The sequence below is a fragment of the Quercus robur genome, chromosome 5, assembly GCF_932294415.1.
Source record: "Quercus robur chromosome 5, dhQueRobu3.1, whole genome shotgun sequence".
Taxonomy (NCBI): Eukaryota; Viridiplantae; Streptophyta; class Magnoliopsida; order Fagales; family Fagaceae; genus Quercus; species Quercus robur.
Window position 1 is genome coordinate 12,823,003 of NC_065538.1, and position 24,811 is coordinate 12,847,813.

A 24,811-nucleotide genomic window follows, 5' to 3' on the forward strand; every position below is an offset into this window, starting at 1 on the left:
TAGATTACAATCATTACATCTTGCGACTTCTTTAGTTGTTAACATCATGGGTAAATATGCTGATGCTCTGATAACATAGCTTCTGGTATGCCCAACTTGGATCACTACTCACAGATGATTGCTTGACAGGCCAATAAATATTTGCTGATGCACGTAGTTGTGTTTCACAGTTAAGAAGATACTTGCTACCTCCGGCTTATGGCAGGGCCGGCTCAACAAATTTGGGGGTTTTAGGCGAAAATTTTAAGTAGAATTTTTTAATTATTTAAATATTAATTAGACAATTTTTACTTAATTTAAATTTTTTTAATATTTAGTATCTATTTATCATTCTCTTTGAGATACAAAATTACTAATTAAATTTTTACATTTAAGTTTTATTAACATTTTCTTTTAATATCACTTAATCTTTTAGTAATAATTTGTAATTAAAATAAAAAATGATCTGTAATAGAAAAATTATTAATTTTATGGAATAAAAAATTATTTATCACATAGCTTAACAAATTAATTTTAATACAAAATATATTATCCTAAACTTATAATTTTATTAAATTAAGACAACACTCTACCTATAACAAATTAATGACTTTCTAAATGGATGGGAAAAAAAAAAAACCAAAAAAAAAAAAGACTTGATGACGATGTAGGTTGAAAATAGAAGCACTAAAATAAAGTTGAATGCTTATGTAAACATGTAATTATAGTCTGCAAATTTTAATTCACGTTTCTCAAAAAAAAAAAAAAAAAAAAATTTCTGCAATTCACATGAATTCTGACTTTGGATAACTATTGCTGATTGACATGATAACTCATAGCATAGAAAAAGGTGGAATGCTTTCCAGCTATAAACAATAAACATGTACAACTTGTACTTTGTAGAAAAATATTAAAAATTTTAAAAGTCTAGTAAAATGTTCTGGGTGTTGACTATGACTAGAGAGTGTTTCATTCCAATTCCTTAACAAAAAAAAGAGAGAAACCCAAATCAGTGAAACTCGGCAACAAGTAAAAAAAAAAAAAACCTTGTAGCAAGAAGAATAAAAAGAAAGGAAGAGCAAATAGAAGCAAACCTGAATGAAGATCAAAGAAGAGTAGCTAGCCAACAACGAAGAATGCTATAAAAATAGAATGAAGATGGAGACTAGAGAGAAGCAAGGTGAGCAGGGAAAAAAATTACTAATCGGTACTATATTTGATTTCTTGAGATTTAAGATGAAGAGAGAATGCTTTTTTTTTTTTTTTTCTGTTTGTTTTTTCCTATAGATTCAAGTAATAAATGTTAGTTTCTATCAATGAAGTTATTTACAAAGCTATTAATTCAGATTTTAAATAGGAACATTATCTCTTCCATTTCTATGTTTTGGGAAAGGGGGCTTTAATTTTTTTTTTATAAACCGTCGGTTACAAAGGGGCCTAATTTTCTACCTTCATATCAATTTATTTCTATTAGTGGCGCCTTAAATTATTTTCCTAGGTGAAGGAGCTGGAATTAATTTGCATTGGGGCCTTCTTTTATCTGGGGGCTTAAGTCATTGCATCCATTGCTTCTATGGTTGAGCCGGCACTGGCTTATGAAGAGGCCAATAAATACCAAAAATCTTGTAGTTAAATTGACACTGACATATTTTAATATTTCCAACATAAACATTTAAGATTTCAATCTTCACTCTCCCAACTATAGAATTATTATTATAATTTTTAAAAGGCCAATAAATGTTTGATTAATTATTTAGTAATTCAAGGTAATGTTTCCTCTTCTTAAGTAATAAAGGATTTCATTAAATAATTTTAAGGTGAGACCCACTATTGATGCAACAAGAGAAAAGACTGCTCTTCAAGTATTGAATTAAATGTTTATCAAAAAAAAAAAAAGTATTGAATTAAAGGTAAAACTTAGATATAGTATTAGATTTTCCAATTAAATTCAAATTTGTATTGAATTTATTTGTCCTTGAAAAAATAACATTATTTGTGCTTTATTAGTCAATGCAACAGTGTGTTGAATTTAATTAGGAACTTAATGTACAGATAAGTCTTTGAAATAATTTCCCATAGATGTGGTTGTGTTCAACAAGAAGACTTCAATCCTTTGGTACAGTTCTAATTGTTTGGTTAATGATTTCCCTTTCTACCCAAAAACCTCGAAGTATTAAATAATTTTTCATAAACCTTTTTGTTCAATAAGAAGGCTTTAATTTGCTTAGACGGTTCTAATTGTTTGGTTAATGATTTACCTACCTACCCAAACAAGAAAAAGAAAACGAGGGGTTGTAGGTTTATATGGACTTGTATTTTTTTATAATTTTTTTTATTGCTAAGTTATAGACTTATTGAATTGGTCTTGAACAACCTAATCTGTCACGTTTTGTGTGTAAAATAAATTTTTTTTTTTAAGCATTTGGATGCATTCCAAAAAATACTTTAGAAAATAATTTCAAGTATTTGGTTGCGTTCGGAAATGCAATGAAAAACTGGTGGTGACTGAGACTGGCAGCAGCTAGACCGATGGTGGCAGAGATCAACGGCCACTGGCAATGGCAAAGACCAGAGGCGAATAGTGATGGCGAAGACTGGCCAACAACAGTGGTGGTGGCTGGTGACTGACGGTGGCTGGTGACCTGGGACATTAGCGGGGGTAGTGGTTGGATGACTGACTGGTGGATGGAGGTTGGGTTGATGAGCTTTGGGTGAAGTGGAAAATGGTTTACAGAATATAAAATGTAAACCAATTTCCGCCACAAGTGTCATAATTTTACGGCCAATCAAAAATTGATTTCCGTTGACCAATATTTTTAGTTGCCCCAAACACCAGTAAATACTAAAAATATTTTTTTGAAAATCAATTTCCTTTGAACCAAAAAAAAAAAAGATTAATAGAAGGAAATGATACACAACCAGACAAAGACATAAACGTGCCAAACATGAAAATGATTATGAGAAGGGAGTGAATGGTTGAGCTTTGAGAATTCTGACAGCTTTTATGGGGATAAGCCAGGAGGAAGTTACTTGGGGCACCTCTTATTGTTGAGCTCATAAAAGTTCTTCCAGCAATGATTTCCTTGGGGAGCTCAGTTGGTACATGCAATCATTCCCTCTCTGTGTGAATGTTTTTTTTTTTTTTTTTCTTAGAAAAGTTGGTTTATAGATTTTATTCTTCTACTATTAAGTAAAGAATTTATGTTGTTTGTTGTAAGACTTTTCATACTGTTGCCTATTATGGCATGTACAATAATTTGTAGAGCAATAAATGAAATTCCATTTTGAATATTCTTTCTACTTTTTTATTTTTATTTTTCAGTTTGTTCTCTTGCTTTGTTATAAATGATTTGCAGTTAATGTGTTCTTGGCAAACTCATTAGCTTTTACTTTTGCGTCACTATTTTATTTCATTGACTTTTCCAACTCTCCTGTGTTTCTAGCATGAATCTTTGTTGTTCTTACAGTTTCTCTTTTGATGTACACGCAGGGGGTTTCTCATGGATTTGTGAAGAACTTTATTTGGGTTCTTACTGCCTTCAAAGAACAATTGTAGACAGTGTAAACCTATTCTTCCTCTGTTCATTCTACCTATTTTTGCTCATAGCTATCATAGGAAAATGTTCTACAAGAAGTATTAGAAAAGATTGGGTCTTGGTGGTAGTTTCACTATGTTGTGCTCTTTCTAGCATTGCTTATTTTAGTGTGGGTTTATGGAATCTCATGGCCAAAAATGATGAACTCAATCATATGAGCTGGTTGGTTTTCTTTGTTAGAGGACTGGTTTGGATCTCTTTTACAGTTTCTTTGCATGTTCAACGGTCCAAATGGATCAGTATTCTAAACTCTTTTTGGTGGGCATCCTCTTTTATATTTATTTCAGTTCTGAATGTCCAAATTCTACTAAAGACACATAGCATTGAAATTTTGGACATGGTACCTTGGCCTATTAGCTTTTTGCTTTTCCTCTGTGCTCTTAGGAACCTAATTCACTTTGTTTCTCAGCATAATATAGACAACAATCTAAATGAACCTCTATTAGCCAAAAAGGCTGATAAATGCCAAAAAGAATTAGGCCAGACTAGTTTTCTTGGAAAATTAACATTTTCTTGGATTAATAGTTTACTTAGCTTGGGCTACTCCAAACGATTGGCTCTTGAAGACATTCCCTCGCTGGTTCCTGAAGATGAAGCCAAATTTGCATACCAAAAGTTTACTGATGCATGGGATTCTCTTTTAAGGGAAACAAACTCAAACAATACCCAGAACTTGGTTCTTCGGGCCATTGCAAAAGTTTACCTGAAAGAGAATATATTCATAGGCATTTGTGCATTTCTTAGGACAATTGCTGTAGTAGTTTCTCCTCTGATACTCTACGCTTTTGTAAATTACGCAAATGGCAATGAGAGGAACCTGGATGAAGGTCTCTCTATTGTGGGGTGTCTAGTTGTTACCAAGTTAGTTGAGTCTTTGTCTCAAAGGCACTGGTTCTTTGATTCAAGGAGGTCGGGAATGAGGATGAGATCAGCCTTAATGGTGGCAGTCTACCAGAAACAGTTAAAACTTTCTAGTTTGGGAAGGAGAAGGCACTCAACTGGGGAGATAGTGAATTATATTGCAGTTGATGCTTATAGAATGGGTGAATTTCCTTGGTGGTTCCATTCATCATGGAGCTTTGTACTTCAACTTTTCCTAGCCATTTGCATTCTTTTCTGGGTTGTGGGTCTAGGTGCACTTACAGGCCTAGTTCCTCTTCTCATATGTGGAATCCTTAATGTGCCTTTCGCAAATATGCTACAGAAGTGTCAAACTCAGTTTATGATTGCCCAAGATGAGCGATTGAGATCCACTTCCGAGATCCTAAACAATATGAAGATCATAAAGTTGCAATCATGGGAAGAGAAATTCAAGAATTTGATTGAATCCCGCCGCGAAAATGAGTTCAAATGGTTGGCTAAAGCACAGATTGCAAAGGTTTATGGCACACTGTTGTATTGGATGTCTCCAACCATCATTTCTTCAGTGGTCTTCTTGGGATGTATTATTTTTGGAAGTGCCCCTCTAAATGCTAGCACCATCTTCACAGTTCTTGCATCTATGAGGACTATGGGAGAGCCTGTGAGAATGATACCAGAAGCTCTTTCTTCTTTGATCCAAGTGAAGGTATCTTTTGCTCGTCTCAATGCTTTTCTGCTTGATGATGAGCTAAAAAATGATGAAATAAGGAGAATCCCCTTTCAGAAGTCAGATAAGAGTGTAAGGATACAATCAGGAAATTTCAGTTGGGATCCTGAAATAATGATTCCGACTCTTAAAGAAGTGAACTTGGAAATAAGATGGGGGCAGAAAGTTGCCATCTGTGGGCCAGTTGGAGCTGGGAAATCATCACTTCTATATGCTGTACTAGGGGAGATACCAAAACTTTCCGGAATAGTGAGTCAAAAACTAAATGATATTTTATAGTTTTGCTGTTTTTTTTTTTTTTTTTTTAATCACTAATTTTGGTCTTTGATACTTACAAACAGGTTAATGTATTTGGATCCATTGCCTATGTTTCTCAAACTTCTTGGATACAAAGTGGGACTATTCGAGATAACATACTGTATGGAAAGCCTATGGACAAGACTAGATATGAGAAGGCCATAAAAGCAAGTGCTTTGGACAAGGACATCAATAATTTCAACCATGGTGATCTCACAGAAATAGGTCAGAGAGGGCTTAACATGAGTGGGGGACAGAAACAAAGGATTCAACTAGCTCGAGCTGTATATAACGATGCTGATATCTATCTCCTTGACGATCCATTCAGTGCAGTAGATGCTCATACAGCTGCAATTTTATTTAATGTAAGAGAAACTTGCTTCAAGTTTTTTCGTGAATGTGAAATCTAGGATCAAGAAAGAATCCTCATCTTTGATGTAGTTTTTTAAACAAGTAAAAAAAATATGAAATTGCAGGATTGTGTCATGGCTGCTCTTGAAAACAAAACTGTCATTCTAGTGACTCACCAAGTGGAGTTTCTCTCAGAAGTTGATAAAATTTTGGCAAGTATTTACTAAATTCTAAAAGTTAAGATTATTTTTAAATTTTGTATGCATAAATTTTTGTTTCCCATATCTAATAGTATTCTGTTCCTTAACTTTCCAGGTTATGAATGGTGGTCAAATTACTCAATCAGGAAGCTATGAGGAGCTCTTGACAGCTGGGACAGCATTTGAACAGCTTGTGAATGCTCATAGAGATGCAATAACAGGACTGGGTCCTTCAAATAACGGAACTAAAGAAGTATCTCAGAGGTTAGATACGGTTCAGCCAGAGGTGTCTCAAGGGTCTTACCTCACTAAGGAAAACAGTGAGGGGGAGATTGCTGTGAAGGGTCTACCAGGAGTACAGCTAACAGAAGAAGAAGAAACAGAGATTAATGATGTTGGATGGAAGCCATTCTGGGATTATATCATTGTTTCAAAGGGATTGCTTTTTTTTTTCTTAAGCATAGTAACTCAGGCTGGTTTTATTGGTCTTCAGGCTGCTGCAACATATTGGCTAGCTCTGGGCATTCAAATTCCTAAAATCACTAGTGTCATTTTGATTGGAGTCTACACTGCAATTTCAACACTCAGTGCTGTCTTTGTATATGCAAGGTCTTTCCTTGCAGCCTATCTTGGATTAAAAGCTTCCAGTGCCTTTTTCTCCGGTTTTACCAATGCTGTTTTTAAAGCTCCCATGTTATTCTTTGACTCAACCCCCGTTGGCCGGATTTTGACTAGAGTAAGATTATTTATTTCTCGACCACGAATAAAAAATAACAAATCTATACTGTATTATGTATCTTGAAAGGGTATTTTTTTATCAGAGCCAGTACTCAATTTGTACATTCATCTTATTGTTTCTCTTGCAGGCTTCATCAGATTTGAGTATTTTGGATTACGACATACCTTTCTCCACAATATTTGTAGTGGCAGCAAGTATTGAACTTCTGACTACAATAGGGATTATGGCTTCTGTCACATGGGAAGTTCTTATTGTAGCCATTCTTGCTATGGTAGCTGCAAAATATGTTCAGGTAGATCTAATGATTCATATTTAGTCTTGATTTCTTTAACCTCTTTCATCAATAACGGAATGACAAAGCTCTCTCTTTTGCTTTTGCTCAAAGGGGTATTATCAACCCTCTGCGAGGGAACTAATAAGGATAAATGGAACTACAAAAGCACCGGTTATGAATTATGCAGCTGAGACTTCACTTGGAGTGGTCACAATTAGAGCTTTTAACATGGCAGACAAGTTTTTTGAGAACTATCTAAAGCTCATTGATTCTGATGCTCGGCTTTTCTTCTATTCAAATGCAGCCATGGAGTGGTTAGTTTTAAGAATAGAAGTACTTCAGAATTTGACCCTCTTCACTGCAGCTTTCCTTCTTGTGTTGCTTCCCAAGGGTTTTATAGCTCCAGGTAACATAACTTCATTAGAACTGTCCATTTCTTGTAGCAAGGAGTTTTCAGACCGTCAAAAAATATTACTCATAGTTCCTCCTTTCTTTGGTGGTCTGCAGGACTTGTGGGTCTCTCTCTTTCTTATGCTCTATCACTGACAGGAACCCAAATATTTCTGACTCGATGGTATAGCAGCTTATCAAACTACATCATCTCAGTTGAACGGATCAAACAATTCATGCACATACCATCAGAGCCTCCTGCTATTGTGGAGGACATGAGGCCACCGTCTTCATGGCCTTCAAAGGGTAGGATAGAGTTGCAAGCTTTGAAGGTTAGGAAGCATGTCATACATACCCCCATTTAGCTTTATCTACATAAGTTTCTTAGTGTTCTTCACATCGCTACCTCAATCATTTCAACTTCAAATTGATCAAATTGACACCAATTATTATTTTTGTTGGGTTTCAGATAAGATATCGTCCAAATTCTCCATTAGTTCTCAAGGATATCACCTGCACTTTCAAAGAAGGGGCTAGAGTAGGAGTTGTGGGAAGAACAGGAAGTGGAAAAACTACACTTATTAGTGCTTTATTTCGTTTAGTAGAGCCTGCAAGCGGGAAACTTCTTGTAGATGGGCTTGACATATGCTCCATTGGTTTGAAGGATTTAAGGTTGAAACTCAGCATCATCCCTCAAGAGCCAACTCTTTTCAAGGGTAGTGTGCGGACTAACTTGGATCCTCTAGGTCTTTACTCTGATGACGATATATGGAAGGTAAGCCTGCTGATTCTCATCTTGAACAAATTCTTTTGTAATATTTTATCTTCTTTTCTTTCCAAGTTTGGAGCAACCCAACTCACATTTTCATTTATAGGCTCTTGAGAAGTGTCAGCTTAAGGCAACAATCAGCAGCCTACCTAATCTGCTCGACTCTTCAGGTCAGTTTATGATTCTTTTTTAGAACTAACTAGAAGAATGAAACATGTCAATTTCTATGGAGTGTTATTAAGGCAATATGGATAATATTGCTCATTAACTTTGATATATTCAACAGTGAGTGATGAAGGTGAAAATTGGAGTGCCGGGCAACGCCAACTCTTCTGCCTCGGTAGAGTCCTCCTTAAAAGGAATAAAATTCTAGTTCTTGATGAAGCTACTGCTTCCATTGATTCTGCAACAGATGCCATTCTACAGAGAATTATCAGGCAGGAATTCTTGGAATGCACGGTGATAACAGTAGCTCATAGAGTTCCTACTGTTATTGATAGTGATATGGTCATGGTCCTCTCCTATGGTATGTTTTTTCACTTTCCAACTTTCCTTTATACATACAGAAGGAATCCAGTTCAATTTATGCTAATCTGAGTTGGTTTGGTCTTGCAGGGAAACTTATAGAATATGATGAGCCTTCGAAGCTTCTTGAGACTAACTCCTCCTTCGCTAAGCTTGTAGCTGAATACTGGTCCAGCAGCAGGAGGAACTCCTACCAAGATTTCAACAAATATCTACAATAATGTAGATAATGATAAATAAAGTAAATAAAGCACACATTTGGCATGAAAATGAGTGATTTTTATGTGACTTTAAAGCACACTTAGGTGATTACATGTAACACATGTTATCCTAAGGTGTCATCACAAAATAAGACTCTTTGTGAAATTATTGCAATATTTGATTAGTATATAGAATCCCGGGATACTTTCTATTTTGTAAGCGGATTTGCCTATGGGCTATGGGAAAAGATGCAATGCCATATTTTAATATTTGGATAATATACCATCATTATTGTTTATAGGTGTGCAACTTTTGAAGTGTGTTTCACCTTGTTACCAATATACTCTTATACATAAATATTTTTCTTCTTGTCCATTGTAGGCTCATTATGCCTATAAACTATACAAAGGAAGGTAAAATAATTTGACACTTTTGATCAACATTGAAAAAAACGTTTAAAAAAAAAAGAAAAAAAAAAGGAAAAATGGCTTCACTAATCTACACAATGGAAAGGGTAATAGTTATAGTTCTACTATAAATAGTTTCAAGGAAATTAGAACTCCGGTATTGAACCTGCACTCTCTCCAATTGGGGAGAGAGACAGAGGTACCCCTCGATCTGTATGGCTCAACGATAGGTAATAGTCAATTAGTTAACACTTAACATAAAGATATATATTAACATCATGATAAGTACAACACTAGCATGAAGTGGCTTGTTCTAGTATAATATTGTCATCATGAAATAAGCTCTACTTGTTCCTCCCATTCCCTAATACCAGTGAATTTAACTTAGAATAAAGAAACAGAAATTCATGTTCCAATATGCCAATTCCTAATTTGGTCCAATATTATACACATATATACAAAGTTACAAACTGTCCTCAGAGGGCTAGAAGTTTTGTGAGTCATTGACTATTGTAATTGTTTCTAATTTAATGGATTTTGTGTGTCCAGAATCTCTGCAATCTTTCAATAGTGATTTACTCCACGAATTCCCCGCTTGCAAAAGCCAGAATTTCTAGAAGATCTAAAGATCCTCCATGATTGGAAAAAATGTTACCTGGTTTTAATCTCTCAAATACAGTATGTGGTATTGAAATTAGAGTGATAATAAAAATGGATATTTTTTTTATCAAGCACTTGGCATGAGTTTTTTTAATGATCTTTTTGACTATGACATGAGGATACTAAAGAAGCTCTATCATTCAAATCTCAAATCTGCTTGCCCAAAAACAATGGCTGGACTGCTTTACTCACAAAGCCACACCTTGCCTCTTCATCTCTCATATTCTCTGCTTGACTCTACAGCTACCAAGCTCTACTGTAATGGCTTTAATAGCACACACTTCAACAACACTTCCTTGATACTCTTTTTTTTATAAAATGAGTTCTTCTTATGGGTTTGTGGGCTTAATTTCTTGCTCGAGCGAGATTCTTGCTTGAATATTGAACAACATACGAGAGTGAAATCAATGTCAAGTATCTCCTGTGCATGTGGAACCCCACATGCCACGTGGATCTCATAACGTTGCATACAAGATTTTTCCCTCGCGAAGGTGTTTAAAAAATAAATCAATGTCTCATGTCTGTGGTTCTAACCTTGAACTCCACTTAGTTGTTTTATGGTTATAATAAAGAGATATACTGTGTCCGTAACATTCCCACAACACTTTCACAACAAATTTTAAGTTTTATGTGCAAAAAAAGTAATTTTAGTGAGAGGTTCAAATTAGAATCAATAATAATTTACTACTTATGATTTGTTAATATCTCACATTTTTACAAGAGTTGAGGTGTTAGCTTATTATAGGTCAAATAAAATAAAATAAAATATTATACTAAAACCCTTTACAACTAAAACATTTTGTTGTATTACTAGATTTTCCCTCCTCTCCTTACTATCTAAAGAATACTTTAAACCTCTTTCTCTCTGTTGTGTGTGTGTTTGTTTTTCAAATAATAATAATAATGATAAAGAACACTTTAATCCTCGCTTGAGTAGACTTTAAACCCCATTTGGTTGGAGTGATTATTGGAGGGATGAAAAATAAAGGAGAAAAAAGAGGAGAGAAAAATGAGGTTTGTGGTTATTTGGTTGACAGTGAAAAATGGAAGGGATTTGGTGGGATCTAAGAGTTTTCACCTTGGGTCCACCAAAGCACAATATCCCCAAATTGGAGAGAAAATTATTGAAAAATATTTGGACAAATATGTCTAAGTTAGGTTTCTTCAAACTCCACTATGTTAGGTGCTACCTTTGATTTTGTCTTATTTATTTATTTTTTGGGTTTTCTGTTCTTTTTTATTATTATTAACAGAGTATTTTAATTATAAATTTTTTGTTCATTCACTTCCCCCCCCCCCCCCCTAATTGGGAGTATTTAAAGGTGTGGTCTTATAAAATAGGATTGGAATTGGCAAATTAGGGTTGGAGATGCCACACAAAAAGGCATAGGGATTAGTCAACAAATGAATCATTGCAATTAGATAGAGTATAAGGATTTGTGATGTTGGAAAGAGCGTAAGGAATTAACCAATTATAAACAAATGAGATTAATTAGCAAAAGAATCATTGCAATCAGAAATTTGAAGGAGTCTTAGCTTTTGATTACTTTGAAAAATTAGATATTTCTTAGATAATTTAATAAGGGTTATGTTAATGAGTGCTTTAGGGCAATTGTTAATAAGCTTAGAAAAATTTAAACACAACTTTTATGGAAAATATAAAAAGCTGAAAAAAAAAATTAATTACTTTTTTCATAAAAAATTTCTTAAATCAATGCTCTTAGGGCATCCATTAACCTTTTCAATTTAATAATATTCATATAAGTGGTTTGTCGCATTATTTATTTATAGGTCTAGTTAACAGGTGCCTTTAGAACATTTATTACTAAAAAATTTTAGGAAAATTTTGATAAGAAATATAAAAAAAATAATTAAAAAAATTCAAATTTTTTCTTTTTTCATTAAAAGTTTTTTATTTTGAAGAATACTAAGTATTTTTAATACACACGGGAATACTGGAGAAGGTTTTGAAAGTAATCCTTTATTTATTATTATTATTTTTTTAATCTTACCTTATATAGACTATTAAATCTTTTGATAGCATTTTAGTAAAAAGTTTGACTTATTTCCGGTACTTTTTTTAACTTGAATCTCATTTTATTTTAATGAGAACCTGCTACATCACCCACTAACTAAATGAAAGGTGGAGATTAAAACCCACTATCAGTTGCCATTGTATATTTAAAACAACAAGAAATGTCCAGTTAAAAAAGTATTAGAGGTAAGCCAAACCTTTTAGCAAAAATAATTTTTTTTTGATAGCATTAATTGGATAGTCTTTAGTAAGAGGACAACATAAATATGTAAATGGTATCTGTAAGGACACGATTTGCGTTGGACCACAGTAGGGTTGGGTTCGCACGTAAATGGACCCGTACAATATCATTTGTAGAGAGTGGGATCGAAAGGCTAAGTCATGTTTACTCGGCTGTGGTTTTATTAAGTTGTTCATGCATGATCTAGAGGTGTTCACCCCTTTTTTTGGTCCTTTTTCCTCCGGACTCCCTTTAGGTTGCAAATTTTCCTTTTATATTAGAATGCATTCAATTTCCTTCGTCCACGTGTAGGGTCGAACTTTCCTAGCCTGACACTTGTCCCATCAGTTTAAGACCTGAGTTGTTGGGAGTGGTTGAGTAGGCCTAAGAGACACGACTCTGTGAGAGGCAAAGCTCCGTCTAGGGCAGGTAGTTTGGGCAGCCTTTCCTAGATATTTTAGATTTCTTACAAGATTATCCCTATGCCGCTTTTACCCCTTTCCTTAGTGTAGCTCTGGGCTAGCCGAGGACTGTACCTTCCTCGGCGGTTTCTATGGCCCATTGGTGCTTTGCGTTTATTGGGCTGGGACTATTATCCTCTTCGGCTTGGGCCTTAAGTATTCCTGTGAATAGGTGGATCTGGCCCATCTGTTGTCGGGCCCCACAATAGCCCCTCAAAACCCTGCTATCCAACTCCTCGGTTGGAAAGGTGGGTTTTGATAATACCGAGACTTTATTGCGGCTCATTAAGTTCGGCCCTTGATCAACGTCGGCGACTTTTCACCTCCCCAAGGAATGCGCCGGTCTACGAGATATTTCCCTTGACTTACGCGTGATGCGCTTATTTCGTTTGGTTAGCCGTAGTGCGCTTTTAATGTCTTCCTTTTACGAGGCCTCTTAACTCTAGCGGTTACGGATAGCTTGGAGAAACGAAACGGTTTTGCATTTACTAGTAGATTTCTTAGAGGATTGGAGCGTGTCACGTACCCTTGTCTTTTTCCCCTATATAATGAGAGAAGACAAGAAGGTGATTCTCTCATATGCGAATCCCTTAGACTCTTCTCAGAATCTACTTCTTCCATCTGGTTATTCCTCATTCGATAACACGTCCCCCATAGTGATCAACCATGAATGAATCCCTCCTTTCCCAGAAACACCATACCTTAACGAAACTCGAGATGGCTCGGTCGGGGCAAGGATGGCAAAGACTAAAGATGTGCCTCCCCCTTCTTTTAGTCAAAATCCGAAGCAGGGACTCGTCACACTCCACTTCCGGTGTGACTGAGTCAAAAACCTCCCTTGTCATCTCCATTCGCTCTTTCATGAGCATACCTAATATGGCTCCCCTTTTCCCTCTTTTGCTCCTTTTACTTTCTTTTCATTGCTTCCCTCTTCTTCTCCTCCTTCCTACTCATGTCCTCCATCTTCTTTTCCCCTTGCTTTCTTCAGCAACAAGAGCTTGTTGAAGTGCTTCCATGTCTTCCAATTCTTCTTCCCTCTCCTTCATTATTTTTGTATAAGGATCTTCTCCTGATATGAACAGCACTGAGGCAGAAATCGAAAAAGCTTTGAAGGCGAGTTTAAAGGGCAGCTGATTATCTACTTATCTGTACTGCGGATGCTAGTGTTATTTTGACAGTTCACTCTTGTATAGGCTTGTTTAAGCCCTTCTTTGTACGTTGTAACAATTTTCCATATTAATAAAAGTTACTATTCATTTACTTTACATGTTCTATTTTCATGTTTTATAAGTTTATTCACGCTGCTCGGCACAATAATATGGTATTTGAATTAATGGTAACTAAGGCCAGGGTAATCGTTCCTAAAAAGATGTCACGATAACTTTAACAAAATTATTATTCAACATGGCAATCCGACCAATGTGGAATGAGACTTATCTTAAAATTAGCCGTGATGGGTATTAAATGCTCCGATTAGATGTAAGAAGTAGCTATCCGAGGACGTGTTACCCACCGGATGAATGGCCTCTTTAGGTTGACGATCATTAGGTTGTTCTGCCATCTCCATGACACGCGAGCCTTAACCTTTTCCAGTATTTAAGCCGAGAAGTTTCTTCATTTAGGCAGTTGATTTCCTAAGCAACCTGAGTCCGAGGGCTTTGCAAAACCTGGGTTCTGTCCAGGACTTACGCGTTTTATCCTATGTACTTGATTTTTCCTTTTAGTTTGAGTCCGAGGACCATGCAAGCCTTAGGTTCTGTCCGAGACCAATGTTTGCATTAGTACGTGGTTTTCCCTTTTAGCTTGAGTCCGAGGACCATGCAAGCCTTAGGTTCTGTCCAGGACTAATGTCTGCACTAGTACTTGGTTTCCCCTATCTTTGAGCATTTCCCGAGGTGCCCAACAGTGATTGTCCTCGGCCATGGCCGCTGCTCGGCGTCGGCCAAAGTACCTGGGCCCTTAAACAAAGTGGCCCCGGGGCCACGAATCCACCTAGCCCATGAATTAAGAGATATTTCTTCAACTTCTGGCCACGTGGTACCCTTTGATGTCACGATGACCGAAGTGCGCCTTTACGAGGTTCTTTAATCTTGTGGTTGCAGTTGATGTTGGAAGTTGAGCCAAGACTGTTTTGTCTATAGCGTTTCTCGGGACGCCACATGAGTTGACTGCCATCACCTTGTCTTTTCCAATAAATGGGAAGCAGAGAAAGTTGCTTTATATACGCACAAATCCTTCAGATTTTCTCCCACATCACAGCTTCCATATCCGGAGTTCTCCCTTCTTGGCATAACATGTTAAAAGTGAGGGTTAGGAAGAAAGAAGTGTCTCCGCCGCAGAAGCGCCGTGTCTTCATGAGGCTCATAACAGTAAGGTATGGGCACAGGAAGCATAAGTTCAGGAGAGTATTCCATCTCCACCGAGGGAGAATGGCGTCTCTCCCTCTTTTAGCCAAAATCCGAAGCAGGCTCTGTTCATGCCAGCACTTTGGTATGGCAGAAGAAGGGTTTTCCTCCATCAGCGCCTCTGCTTTGCGGCAGGTGTATATTTAGAGAAAGCCCCATCACCTTCAACTCCCTGCACCTTTTCTTCAACGGTGTCAGGTTCAAGTTGGGTCTTTTTGGCTGCCTGAGTTATGGGCATGTAAGGGTGCGGGGGAAGAATAAGGTCTCGGAGCTGTAGCCAACCTTTCCTCCGACATACCTCCTCGGCTTTCTCCAGCTTTCTTGTATTTTCTTTTCTTGCTTATGTAGTAAACTTGGACGTGGGCTGATTCCAGCTTTTCATTTGTACACTGTACTATTTCTTTATCGTAATAAAAATGGAAATTGATTTACATGTTTTAAACGTTGATCTAGTGGGCAACACAACTCTGTGAACGAATGTGCTCTATGTATGTGTTGCTTAGAGAGTATTTGTGATAAAGCTACTTTGAAGCATAATCTAATCAAATCTCATTTGTCATCACTATCAGGCATTATATCGATAATTTGTAATAAATCAAAGTTACGAAACTAACCGGGATATCAGTTGGACATTCTGTGATAAGCGCGTGAATGTCGTCCAAGGCTGATGATTTATAAACAATCTATCCGAGCAGTCGACTGGGAGTTAGGGAGCTCCGATGGCGCTTTTGTGTACTTGGTTTCCCCAGAGGCTTGGGTCCGAGGACCATACAAGGCCTTGGTTCTGTCCAAAACTTGTATTATTCTTTTTAAGTAGTTGGTTTCCCCAGAGGCTTGAGTCCGAGGACCATACAAGGCCTTGGTTCTGTCCAAAACTTGTATGATTCTTTTTAAGTAGTTGGTTTCCCCAGAGGCTTGAGTCCGAGGACCATGCAAGGCCTTGGTTCTGTCCAAAACTTGTATGATTCTTTTTAAGTAGTTGGTTTCCCCAGAGGCTTGAGTCCGAGGACCATGCAAGGCCTTGGTTCTGTCCAAAACTTGTATGATTCTTTTTAAGTAGTTGGTTTCCCCAGAGGCTTGAGTCCGAGGACCATGCAAGGCCTTGGTTCTGTCCAAAACTTGTATTCTCCTTTTTAAGTAGTTGGTTTCCCCAGAGGCTTGGGTCCGAGGACCATGCAAGGCCTTGGTTCTGTCCAAAACTTGTATGATTCTTTTTAAGTAGTTGGTTTCCCCAGAGGCTTGAGTCCGAGGACCATGCAAGGCCTTGGTTCTGTCCAAAACTTGTATTTTCCTTTTTAAGTAGTTGGTTTCCCCAGAGGCTTGGGTCCGAGGACCATGCAAGGCCTTGGTTCTGTCCAAAACTTGTATGATTCTTTTTAAGTAGTTGGTTTCCCCAGAGGCTTGAGTCCGAGGACCATGCAAGGCCTTGGTTCTGTCCAAAACTTGTATGATTCTTTTTAAGTAGTTGGTTTCCCCAGAGGCTTGGGTCCGAGGACCATGCAAGGCCTTGGTTCTGTCCAAAACTTGTATGATTCTTTTTAAGTAGTTGGTTTCCCCAGAGGCTTGAGTCCGAGGACCATGCAAGGCCTTGGTTCTGTCCAAAACTTGTATTCTCCTTTTTAAGTAGTTGGTTTCCCCAGAGGCTTGAGTCCGAGGACCATGCAAGGCCTTGGTTCTGTCCAAAACTTGTATGATTCTTTTTATTTGCTCGTTTTCTGAAGGTTTAGCTCCTCGAATAAGGTGGGGGGAGCTGGCCTGGTGTTTGAAGCCCCTAGGCTTGTCCCTGTCGTTGACAACGTGGAACGTAGCCCCTAGTAAGAGCTTATGTTGGAATATCAGCAATATGTCGCCGGTGATATAGGCACCTTCATAGCCCCTTGTTCGACAGAAGCTCAACTTCGCCACCGCTCGAGCTAACATGCAAGCCTCCCCACAGACGGCGCCAATTGTAAGGACACGATTTGCGTTGGACCACAGTAGGGTTGGGTTCGCACGTAAATGGACCCGTACAATATCATTTGTAGAGAGTGGGATCGAAAGGCTAAGTCATGTTTACTCGGCTGTGGTTTTATTAAGTTGTTCATGCATGATCTAGAGGTGTTCACCCCTTTTTTTGGTCCTTTTTCCTCCGGACTCCCTTTAGGTTGCAAATTTTCCTTTTATATTAGAATGCATTCAATTTCCTTCGTCCACGTGTAGGGTCGAACTTTCCTAGCCTGACACTTGTCCCATCAGTTTAAGACCTGAGTTGTTGGGAGTGGTTGAGTAGGCCTAAGAGACACGACTCTGTGAGAGGCAAAGCTCCGTCTAGGGCAGGTAGTTTGGGCAGCCTTTCCTAGATATTTTAGATTTCTTACAAGATTATCCCTATGCCGCTTTTACCCCTTTGCTTAGTGTAGCTCTGGGCTAGCCGAGGACTGTACCTTCCTCGGCGGTTTCTATGGCCCATTGGTGCTTTGCGTTTATTGGGCTGGGACTATTATCCTCTTCGGCTTGGGCCTTAAGTATTCCTGTGAATAGGTGGATCTGGCCCATCTGTTGTCGGACCCCACAGTATCCATTATGGTTCAGGATATAGTTGTTATAACCAACATTCGGGTGGCCTAGTTGGTAGGATACTGGGCCATCAAGGCTTAGGACTTGAGTTCAAGTCTCAGGACTGGAGTTCGAGCCTCAAACAACTAGCTGTGTATTGGTGCTCTTTATATCCCATCTTTATCCAAAATGGTCTAAAGAATAATAAGTGAGTTTTTCATGGACCAGGAGTATGGGGTCTCGCCTAGGAGCGGGTTGGGTACTACTATGGTCACGCCCAGGTAGGGAAACCACACGGATCGTCCCCCTCTACCCATTTTTCGGTTATCAAAAAGAAAAAGAAAAGAATATAGTTGTCATCATCTCTCGCTTTCAAGGAGTTTCCTTCAGTTGGGTCTCTAGAGCTGAGAACGGTGCAGCTCATTGTTTTGCAAAATGGTCTTTTGAATTATAATTTTGTGGGGTCCTTTGGTGTTGGTTGCTGCCCTCCCTGCTTAGAGGCTGCTTTGGTTAAGGAGTCTGATCTGTGTAATCTGGTTTGTCGTTTATAAAGTCTTTTTTCTCATTAAAAAAATTAACTCACAAGTCACAATTGATAAATTAAATGAAAAACATAGTATTGAGTCTTGTTTATAATTTTTTAAAAAATATATATTGGGGAAAGAGAGAACTCTAGATATTTTCATTGAAAATATTATAAAATATTTTAAGGTTCAAGCAAGAGGATAAAGCATTGCTCTTCAAGTATTGAATTTAAGTTAAGACTTAGGTATGAATTTTTTAGGTGCAATACGTTAGATTCTCGGATTAAATTCAAAGATAGTTGTATTGAATTCAATTGTTTTACAAACGATAATCTTGTTTATGCTTTATTAGTCAGTGCAATAATGTGTTGAATTTATTCCCTAATATAGTCAAAAGGAACTTTGTTGTCTTTGAAATAATTTCCCAAAGATGTGGTTATGTTCAAAAAGAAGACTTCAATCCTTTCACAGTTCTGATTGTTTGTTTAATGATTTCCCTTTCTACCCAAAAAAGCTTGAAGTATTAAATAACTTTTCATAAACGTTTTTTGTTCAATAAGAAGGCTTAAAGTACCTTAGACAGTTCCAATTATTTGGTTAAAGATTTCTCTTACTACCCAAACAGAAAAAGAAAACGAAGAGTTGGAGATTTGTATGGACTTATATATATGAGAGATGCTACGTCTACAATATTTTTACAACAAATCATGGGTGGTTAGTTGTTATTGGTTCAAATTTAAAACTAACACTAAGATTACTTTTTTGCCCCAACAAAAACAACCAGTAATAACTTGCCACTTAGGATTTGTTGTAAAAATGTTGTAGAAATGTTGTAGACATAGCATTTCTCTATATATATATATATATTTAAATTTATTTATTGAAGTTATAGACGTATTGAACTGGTCATGAATAATCTCATCCTCCACGTTTTATTAGAATGATTAATGAAAGGAAATGACACACAATCAGACAAAGAAATAAATGTGCCAAACATGAAAAAAAAATGATGACAAGGGAGTGACTGGTTGAGCTTTGATGATTCTGACAGCTTTAATTAGATGGGAATATGCTACGAGGAAGCTACGTGGGGGCACTTCTTATTCTTGACTTCATACATAATAAGTGGGCTGGTGCGCTACTAGAGGTGCCAAGTGAACCATAGAAATTCTTCCAGCAATGATTTCCTTGGGGAGCTCACTTGGTACATGCAATCTTCCTTCTCTGTGTGAATGTTTTTTTGTTTCCTTTCCCCTTACTAACCATTAAGTAAGCATGTGTTGCAGTGAGTTGCGTTATAGAAGTTTTTTTTTTCTTTTCTTTATAAAAGATGGAAAAGTTGGGTTATAGATTTTATTCTTCTACAATTAAGTAAAGAATTTATGTTGTTCGTTGTAAGACATTTTAGATTGATGCAAACCGCTAGTAGTTCCTAAGGTCTCATGATATCTATGAGATCTTGGGTTTGAAACATCATACTAGCATATTAGGGCCACCCCTATGGGATTCTTCATTTTAATAACTTGGTGCATGTGAGATGAGGGAATTACATACATCCTAGGGAATAATTAGAAAGGCCAAAAGGTCTGGACATGCTCGTCTGTTAAAAAAAAAAAAAAAAAAGGTTTCCTATTATGGCATGTACAATAATTTTTCAAGCAATAAATGAGTTACCATTTTAAATATTCTTTTAAAATTTTTTCTTCAGTTCTTTGTCCTATTGCATTAATTTTTTTTTTCTTCAATTGTTTGTTCTCTCTTGCTTTGTTGTCAATGAATTGCTTAACGTGTTCTTGGCAAACTCATTAGCTTTTACTTTTGCATCACTATTTTATTTGTTTTGATTTTTCCAACTTTCCTGTGTTTCTAGCATGAATCTTCGCTGTTCTTACGGTTTCTCTTTTGATGTTTATGCAGGGGGCATCTCATGGATTTGTGAAGAACTTTATTTGGGTTCTTACTGCCTTCAACGAACAATTGTAGATGGTGTAGACCTATTCTTCCTATGTGCTTTCTACCTATTTTTGATCATAGCTATCATAGGAAAATGTTCTACAAGAAGTAGTAGAAAAGATTGGGTCTTGGTGGTAGTTTCACTGTGTTGTGCTCTTTGTAGCATTTGTTATTTTAGTGTGGGTTTATGGAATCTAATGGCCAAAAATGACGAATTCATTCATATGAGCTGGTTGGTTTACTTTGTTAGAGGAATAGTTTGGATCTCTTTTACAGTTTCCCTGCTTTCTCAATGGTCCAAATGGATCAGTCTTCTAAACTCTTTTTGGTGGGCCTTCTCTTTTGTATTGATTTCAATTCTGAATGTCCAAATTCTACTACGAACACATAGAATTGAAATTTTGGACATAGTGCCTTGGTCTATTAACTTTCTACTTTTCCTCTGTGCCCTTGGGAACCTAATTCACTTCGTTTCTCAACATAATCTAGAAAATAATCTATCTGAACCTCTATTAGCCAAAAAGGCTGAAAAAAAGCAAATAGAATTAGACCAGGCTAGTTTTCTGGGAAAATTGACATTTTCTTGGATTAATAGTTTACTTAGCTTGGGCTACTCAAAACGATTGGCTCTTGATGACATCCCCCCCGTAGTTCCTGAAGATGAAGCCAAATTTGCCTACAAAAAGTTTGCTCATGCATGGGATTCTCTTTTAAGGGAAACAAACTCGAACAATACCAGGAACTTGGTTCTTCGGGCCATTGCAAAAGTTTACCTGAAAGAGAATATATTCATAGGCATTTGTGCATTTCTTAGGACAATTGCTGTAGTAGTTTCTCCTCTAATACTCTATGCTTTTGTAAATTATGCAAATGGCAATGAGAGGAACCTGGATGAAGGTCTCTCTATTGTGGGATGTCTAGTTGTTACCAAGTTAGTTGAGTCTTTGTCTCAAAGGCACTGGTTCTTTGATTCAAGGAGGTCAGGAATGAGAATGAGATCAGCCTTAATGGTGGCAGTCTACCAAAAGCAGTTAAAGCTTTCTAGTTTAGGAAGGAGAAGGCACTCAACTGGGGAGATAGTGAATTATATTGCAGTTGATGCTTATAGAATGGGTGAATTTCCCTGGTGGTTCTATTCATCATGGAGCTTTGTACTGCAACTTTTCCTAGCCATTGGCATTCTTTTATGGGTTGTGGGTCTTGGTGCACTTATAGGTCTAGTTCCTCTTCTCGTATGTGGACTCCTTAACGTGCCTTTCGCAATTATGCTACAGAAGTGTCAAACTCAGTTTATGATTGCCCAAGATGAAAGATTGAGATCCACTTCCGAGATCCTAAACAGTATGAAGATCATAAAGTTGCAATCATGGGAAGATAAATTTAAGAATTTGATTGAATCCGTCCGCGAAAATGAGTTCAAATGGTTGGCTGAAACTCAGTTTGCAAAGGCTTATGGCACATTGTTGTATTGGATGTCTCCAACCATCATTTCTTCAGTGGTCTTCTTGGGATGTATTATTTTTGGAAGTGCCCCTCTAAATGCTAGCACCATCTTCACAGTTCTTGCATCATTGAGGACTATGGGAGATCCTGTGAGAATGATACCAGAAGCTCTTTCTTCTTTGATCCAAGTGAAGGTATCTTTTGATCGTCTCAATGCTTTTCTGCTTGATGATGAGCTAAAAAATGTCGAATTATTTAGAATCCCCTTTCTGAAGTCGGATAAGAGTGTAAAGATACAATCAGGCAATTTCAGTTGGGATCCTGAACTAATGATTCCAACTCTGAGAGATGTGAACTTGGAAATAAGATGTGGGCAGAAAGTTGCTGTTTGTGGTCCAGTTGGGGCTGGGAAATCATCACTTCTCTATGCTGTACTAGGAGAGATACCAAAAATTTCTGGGACAGTGAGTAAAAAACTGACTGATTGCTTATAATTTTGCAACTGAATTTTTTGTCACTGATTTTGGTCTTTATTGCTCACTAACAGGTTAATGCATTTGGATCCATTGCCTATGTTTCTCAAACTTCTTGGATCCAAGGTGGGACTATTCGCAATAACATATTATATGGAAAGCCTATGGACAAGACTAAATATGAGAAGGCCATAAAAGCATGTGCTTTGGACAAGGACATCAATAATTTCAACCATGGTGATCTCACAGAAATAGGTCAGAGAGGGCTTAACATGAGTGGAGGACAGAAACAAAGGATTCAACTAGCTCGAGCTGTATATAATGATGCCGATATCTATCTCCTTGATGATCCATTTAGTGCAGTAGATGCTCATACAGCTGCAATTTTATATAATGTAAAATAAACTTGCCTTAAGTTTCTTCATGCGTGTGAAATCTAGGAACAAGCAAGAATTCTCAGCTTTGATGAAGTTTACATAACCAAGTAAAAATTTGAATTTGCAGGATTGTGTCACGGCTGCTCTTGAAAAGAAAACTGTCATTCTAGTGACTCATCAAGTGGAGTTTCTCTCAAAAGTTGATAAAATTCTGGTAAGTATTTACCAAAAACAAAGTTCTAATAAGTCAGCTTAATTTTAATTTTTGTATGCATAAATTTGTTAGCCATATCTATGTACATTTTATTGTAAGTCAAAATTTTCAGTTTCTTAACTTTATAGGTTATGAAGGGTGGACAAATTACTCAATCAGGAAGCTATGAGGAGCTCTTGACAGCTGGGACAGCATTTGAACAGCTTGTGAATGCTCATAGAGATGTAATAACAGGACTGGGTCCTTCAAATGATGAAACTCAAGAAGAAACTCAGAAGTTAGATACGGTTCAGCCAGAGATGTCTCAAGGGTCAAGCTTCACTAAGGAAAACAGTGAGGGGGAGATTGCTGTGAATGGTCTACCAGGAGCACAACTAACTGAAGAAGAAGAAACAGAGATTAATGATGTTGGATGGAAGCCATTCTGGGATTATATCATTGTCTCAAAAGGATTGCCTCTTCTTTTCTTAGGCATAGTAACTCAGTCTGGTTTTGTTGCTCTTCAGGCTGCTGCAACTTACTGGCTAGCTCTGGGGATTCAAATTCCTAAAATCACTATTGGCATTTTGATTGGAGTCTACACTGGAATTTCAACACTCAGCGCTGTCTTTGTCTACCTAAGGTCTTTCTTTGCAGCCCATCTTGGATTAAAAGCTTCCAGAGCTTTTTTTACCGGATTTACCAATGCTGTCTTTAAAGCTCCCATGTTATTCTTCGACTCAACCCCTGTTGGGCGGATTTTGACCCGAGTAAGATTATTTATTTCTCGACCATAAATAAAAAAAAAAAAACTAAAAAAAAAAACTATACTGTATTTTGTATGCTTGAAAGGGTATTTCTATTCAGAGCCAGTTCTCATTTTGCACTTTCATCTTATTGTTTCTCGTGCAGGCTTCATCAGATTTGAGTATTTTGGATTTCGACATACCTTTCTCCACTATATTTGTAGTGGCAGCTACTATTGAAATTCTCACAACAATAGGAATTATGGCTTCTGTCACATGGCAAGTTCTTATCGTCGCCATTCTTGCTTTGGTAGCTGCAAAATATGTTCAGGTAGGTAGATATAAGTATTCATTTTTAGTCTTGATTTGTTAAACCTCTTTCATCAACAACATAATGAAAAAGCTCTCTCTTTTGATTTTGCTCAAGGGATATTATCAACCCTCTGCGAGGGAACTAATAAGGATAAATGGAACTACAAAAGCACCGGTTATGAATTATGCAGCTGAGACATCACTTGGAGTGGTCACTATTAGAGCTTTTAACGTGGCGGTCAAGTTTTTTGAGAACTATCTAAAGCTCATTGATACTGATGCTCGGCTTTTCTTCTATTCAAATGCAGCCATGGAGTGGTTAGTTTTAAGGATAGAAGTACTTCAGAATTTGACCCTCTTCACTGCAGCTTTTCTTCTTGTGTTGCATCCCAAGAGTTTTATATCTCCAGGTTCATAAATTCATTAGAACTGTCCATTTCTGTAGCTAGGAATTTTCAGACCATCAAAAAATATTACTCAATAGTTCCTCCTTTCTTGGGTGGTTTGCAGGACTTGTGGGACTCTCTCTTTCTTATGCTCTATCACTAACAAACATCCAAATTTTTTTCACTCGATGGTATTGCTACTTATCAAACTACCTCATCTCAGTTGAACGGATCAAACAATTCATGCACATACCATCAGAGCCTCCTGCTATTGTGGAGGACAACAGGCCACCATCTTCTTGGCCTTCAATGGGTAGGATAGAGTTGCAAGCTTTGAAGGTAAGGAAGCATGTCAGACATAAGTTTCTTAATGTTCTTCACACGGCTACCCCAATCATTTTGACTTGTAACTGATGAAATTGACTCCAACTATTCATTCTTTTGGTCGGTTTTCAGATAAGATATCGTCCAAATGCTCCATTAGTTATCAAGGAAATCACTTGCACTTTCAAAGAAGGGACTAAAGTAGGAGTTGTGGGAAGAACAGGAAGTGGAAAAACTACACTAATTAGTGCTTTATTTCGTTTGGTAGAGCCTGCAAGTGGTAAAATTCTTGTAGATGGGCTTGACATATGCTCCATTGGTTTGAAGGATTTAAGGATGAAACTCAGCATCATCCCTCAAGAGCCAACTCTTTTCAAGGGTAGTGTGCGAACAAACTTGGATCCTCTAGGTCTTTACTCTGATGATGAAATATGGAAGGTAAGCCTAC

General features: G+C 37.2%; 2 protein-coding genes and 1 long non-coding RNA gene across 13 annotated transcripts in view; 2 read left to right on the forward strand and 1 right to left on the reverse strand.

The window, feature by feature from the left end:
* The first annotated feature begins 949 nt into the window (after positions 1 to 949).
* LOC126725182 (ABC transporter C family member 8-like) lies at positions 950 to 24,733 on the forward strand. 7 transcript variants are annotated; one of them, XM_050429725.1, is made up of 12 exons: positions 963 to 1,159; positions 3,470 to 5,412; positions 5,505 to 5,825; positions 5,937 to 6,023; positions 6,127 to 6,747; positions 6,878 to 7,042; positions 7,136 to 7,430; positions 7,532 to 7,746; positions 7,884 to 8,189; positions 8,290 to 8,353; positions 8,470 to 8,709; positions 8,799 to 9,205. In XM_050429725.1, exons 1-12 carry the CDS (start codon positions 1,132 to 1,134, stop codon positions 8,927 to 8,929), a joined length of 4,416 nt encoding a protein of 1,471 aa, XP_050285682.1. In that variant the 5' UTR covers positions 963 to 1,131; the 3' UTR covers positions 8,930 to 9,205. The 7 variants fall into 7 exon arrangements, 4 of the variants coding, with proteins under 4 accessions (XP_050285684.1, XP_050285682.1, XP_050285683.1 ...); XM_050429726.1 differs by lacking the exon at positions 963 to 1,159 and adding an exon at positions 2,861 to 3,078; XM_050429724.1 differs by lacking the exon at positions 963 to 1,159 and having other exon boundaries at positions 3,409 to 5,412.
* The window catches only part of LOC126725183 (ABC transporter C family member 8-like), a 67,669-nt gene continuing 62,112 nt past the window's right edge, over positions 19,255 to 24,811 (forward strand). For 2 of the 5 annotated variants that reach the window (XM_050429730.1, XM_050429729.1), the window contains exons 1-6: positions 19,256 to 19,360; positions 20,074 to 22,016; positions 22,100 to 22,420; positions 22,530 to 22,616; positions 22,745 to 23,365; positions 23,508 to 23,672. In XM_050429730.1, the coding sequence (XP_050285687.1) occupies positions 19,336 to 19,360; positions 20,074 to 22,016; positions 22,100 to 22,420; positions 22,530 to 22,616; positions 22,745 to 23,365; positions 23,508 to 23,672 (3,162 nt within the window). In that variant the 5' untranslated portion in view covers positions 19,256 to 19,335. Of the gene's footprint in view, positions 19,361 to 20,073; positions 22,017 to 22,099; positions 22,421 to 22,529; positions 22,617 to 22,744; positions 23,366 to 23,507; positions 23,673 to 23,768; positions 24,064 to 24,163; positions 24,379 to 24,495; positions 24,802 to 24,811 lie in introns of all 5 variants that reach the window. The other 3 variants (XM_050429728.1, XR_007655341.1, XR_007655342.1) reach the window with 3 other exon arrangements.
* Positions 23,510 to 24,811, reverse strand: part of LOC126725187 (uncharacterized) — a 60,752-nt gene continuing 59,450 nt past the window's right edge. The window contains exon 2 of the long non-coding RNA XR_007655343.1: positions 23,510 to 23,544. This is a non-coding gene — a long non-coding RNA (uncharacterized LOC126725187). The remainder of the gene's footprint in view (positions 23,545 to 24,811) is intronic.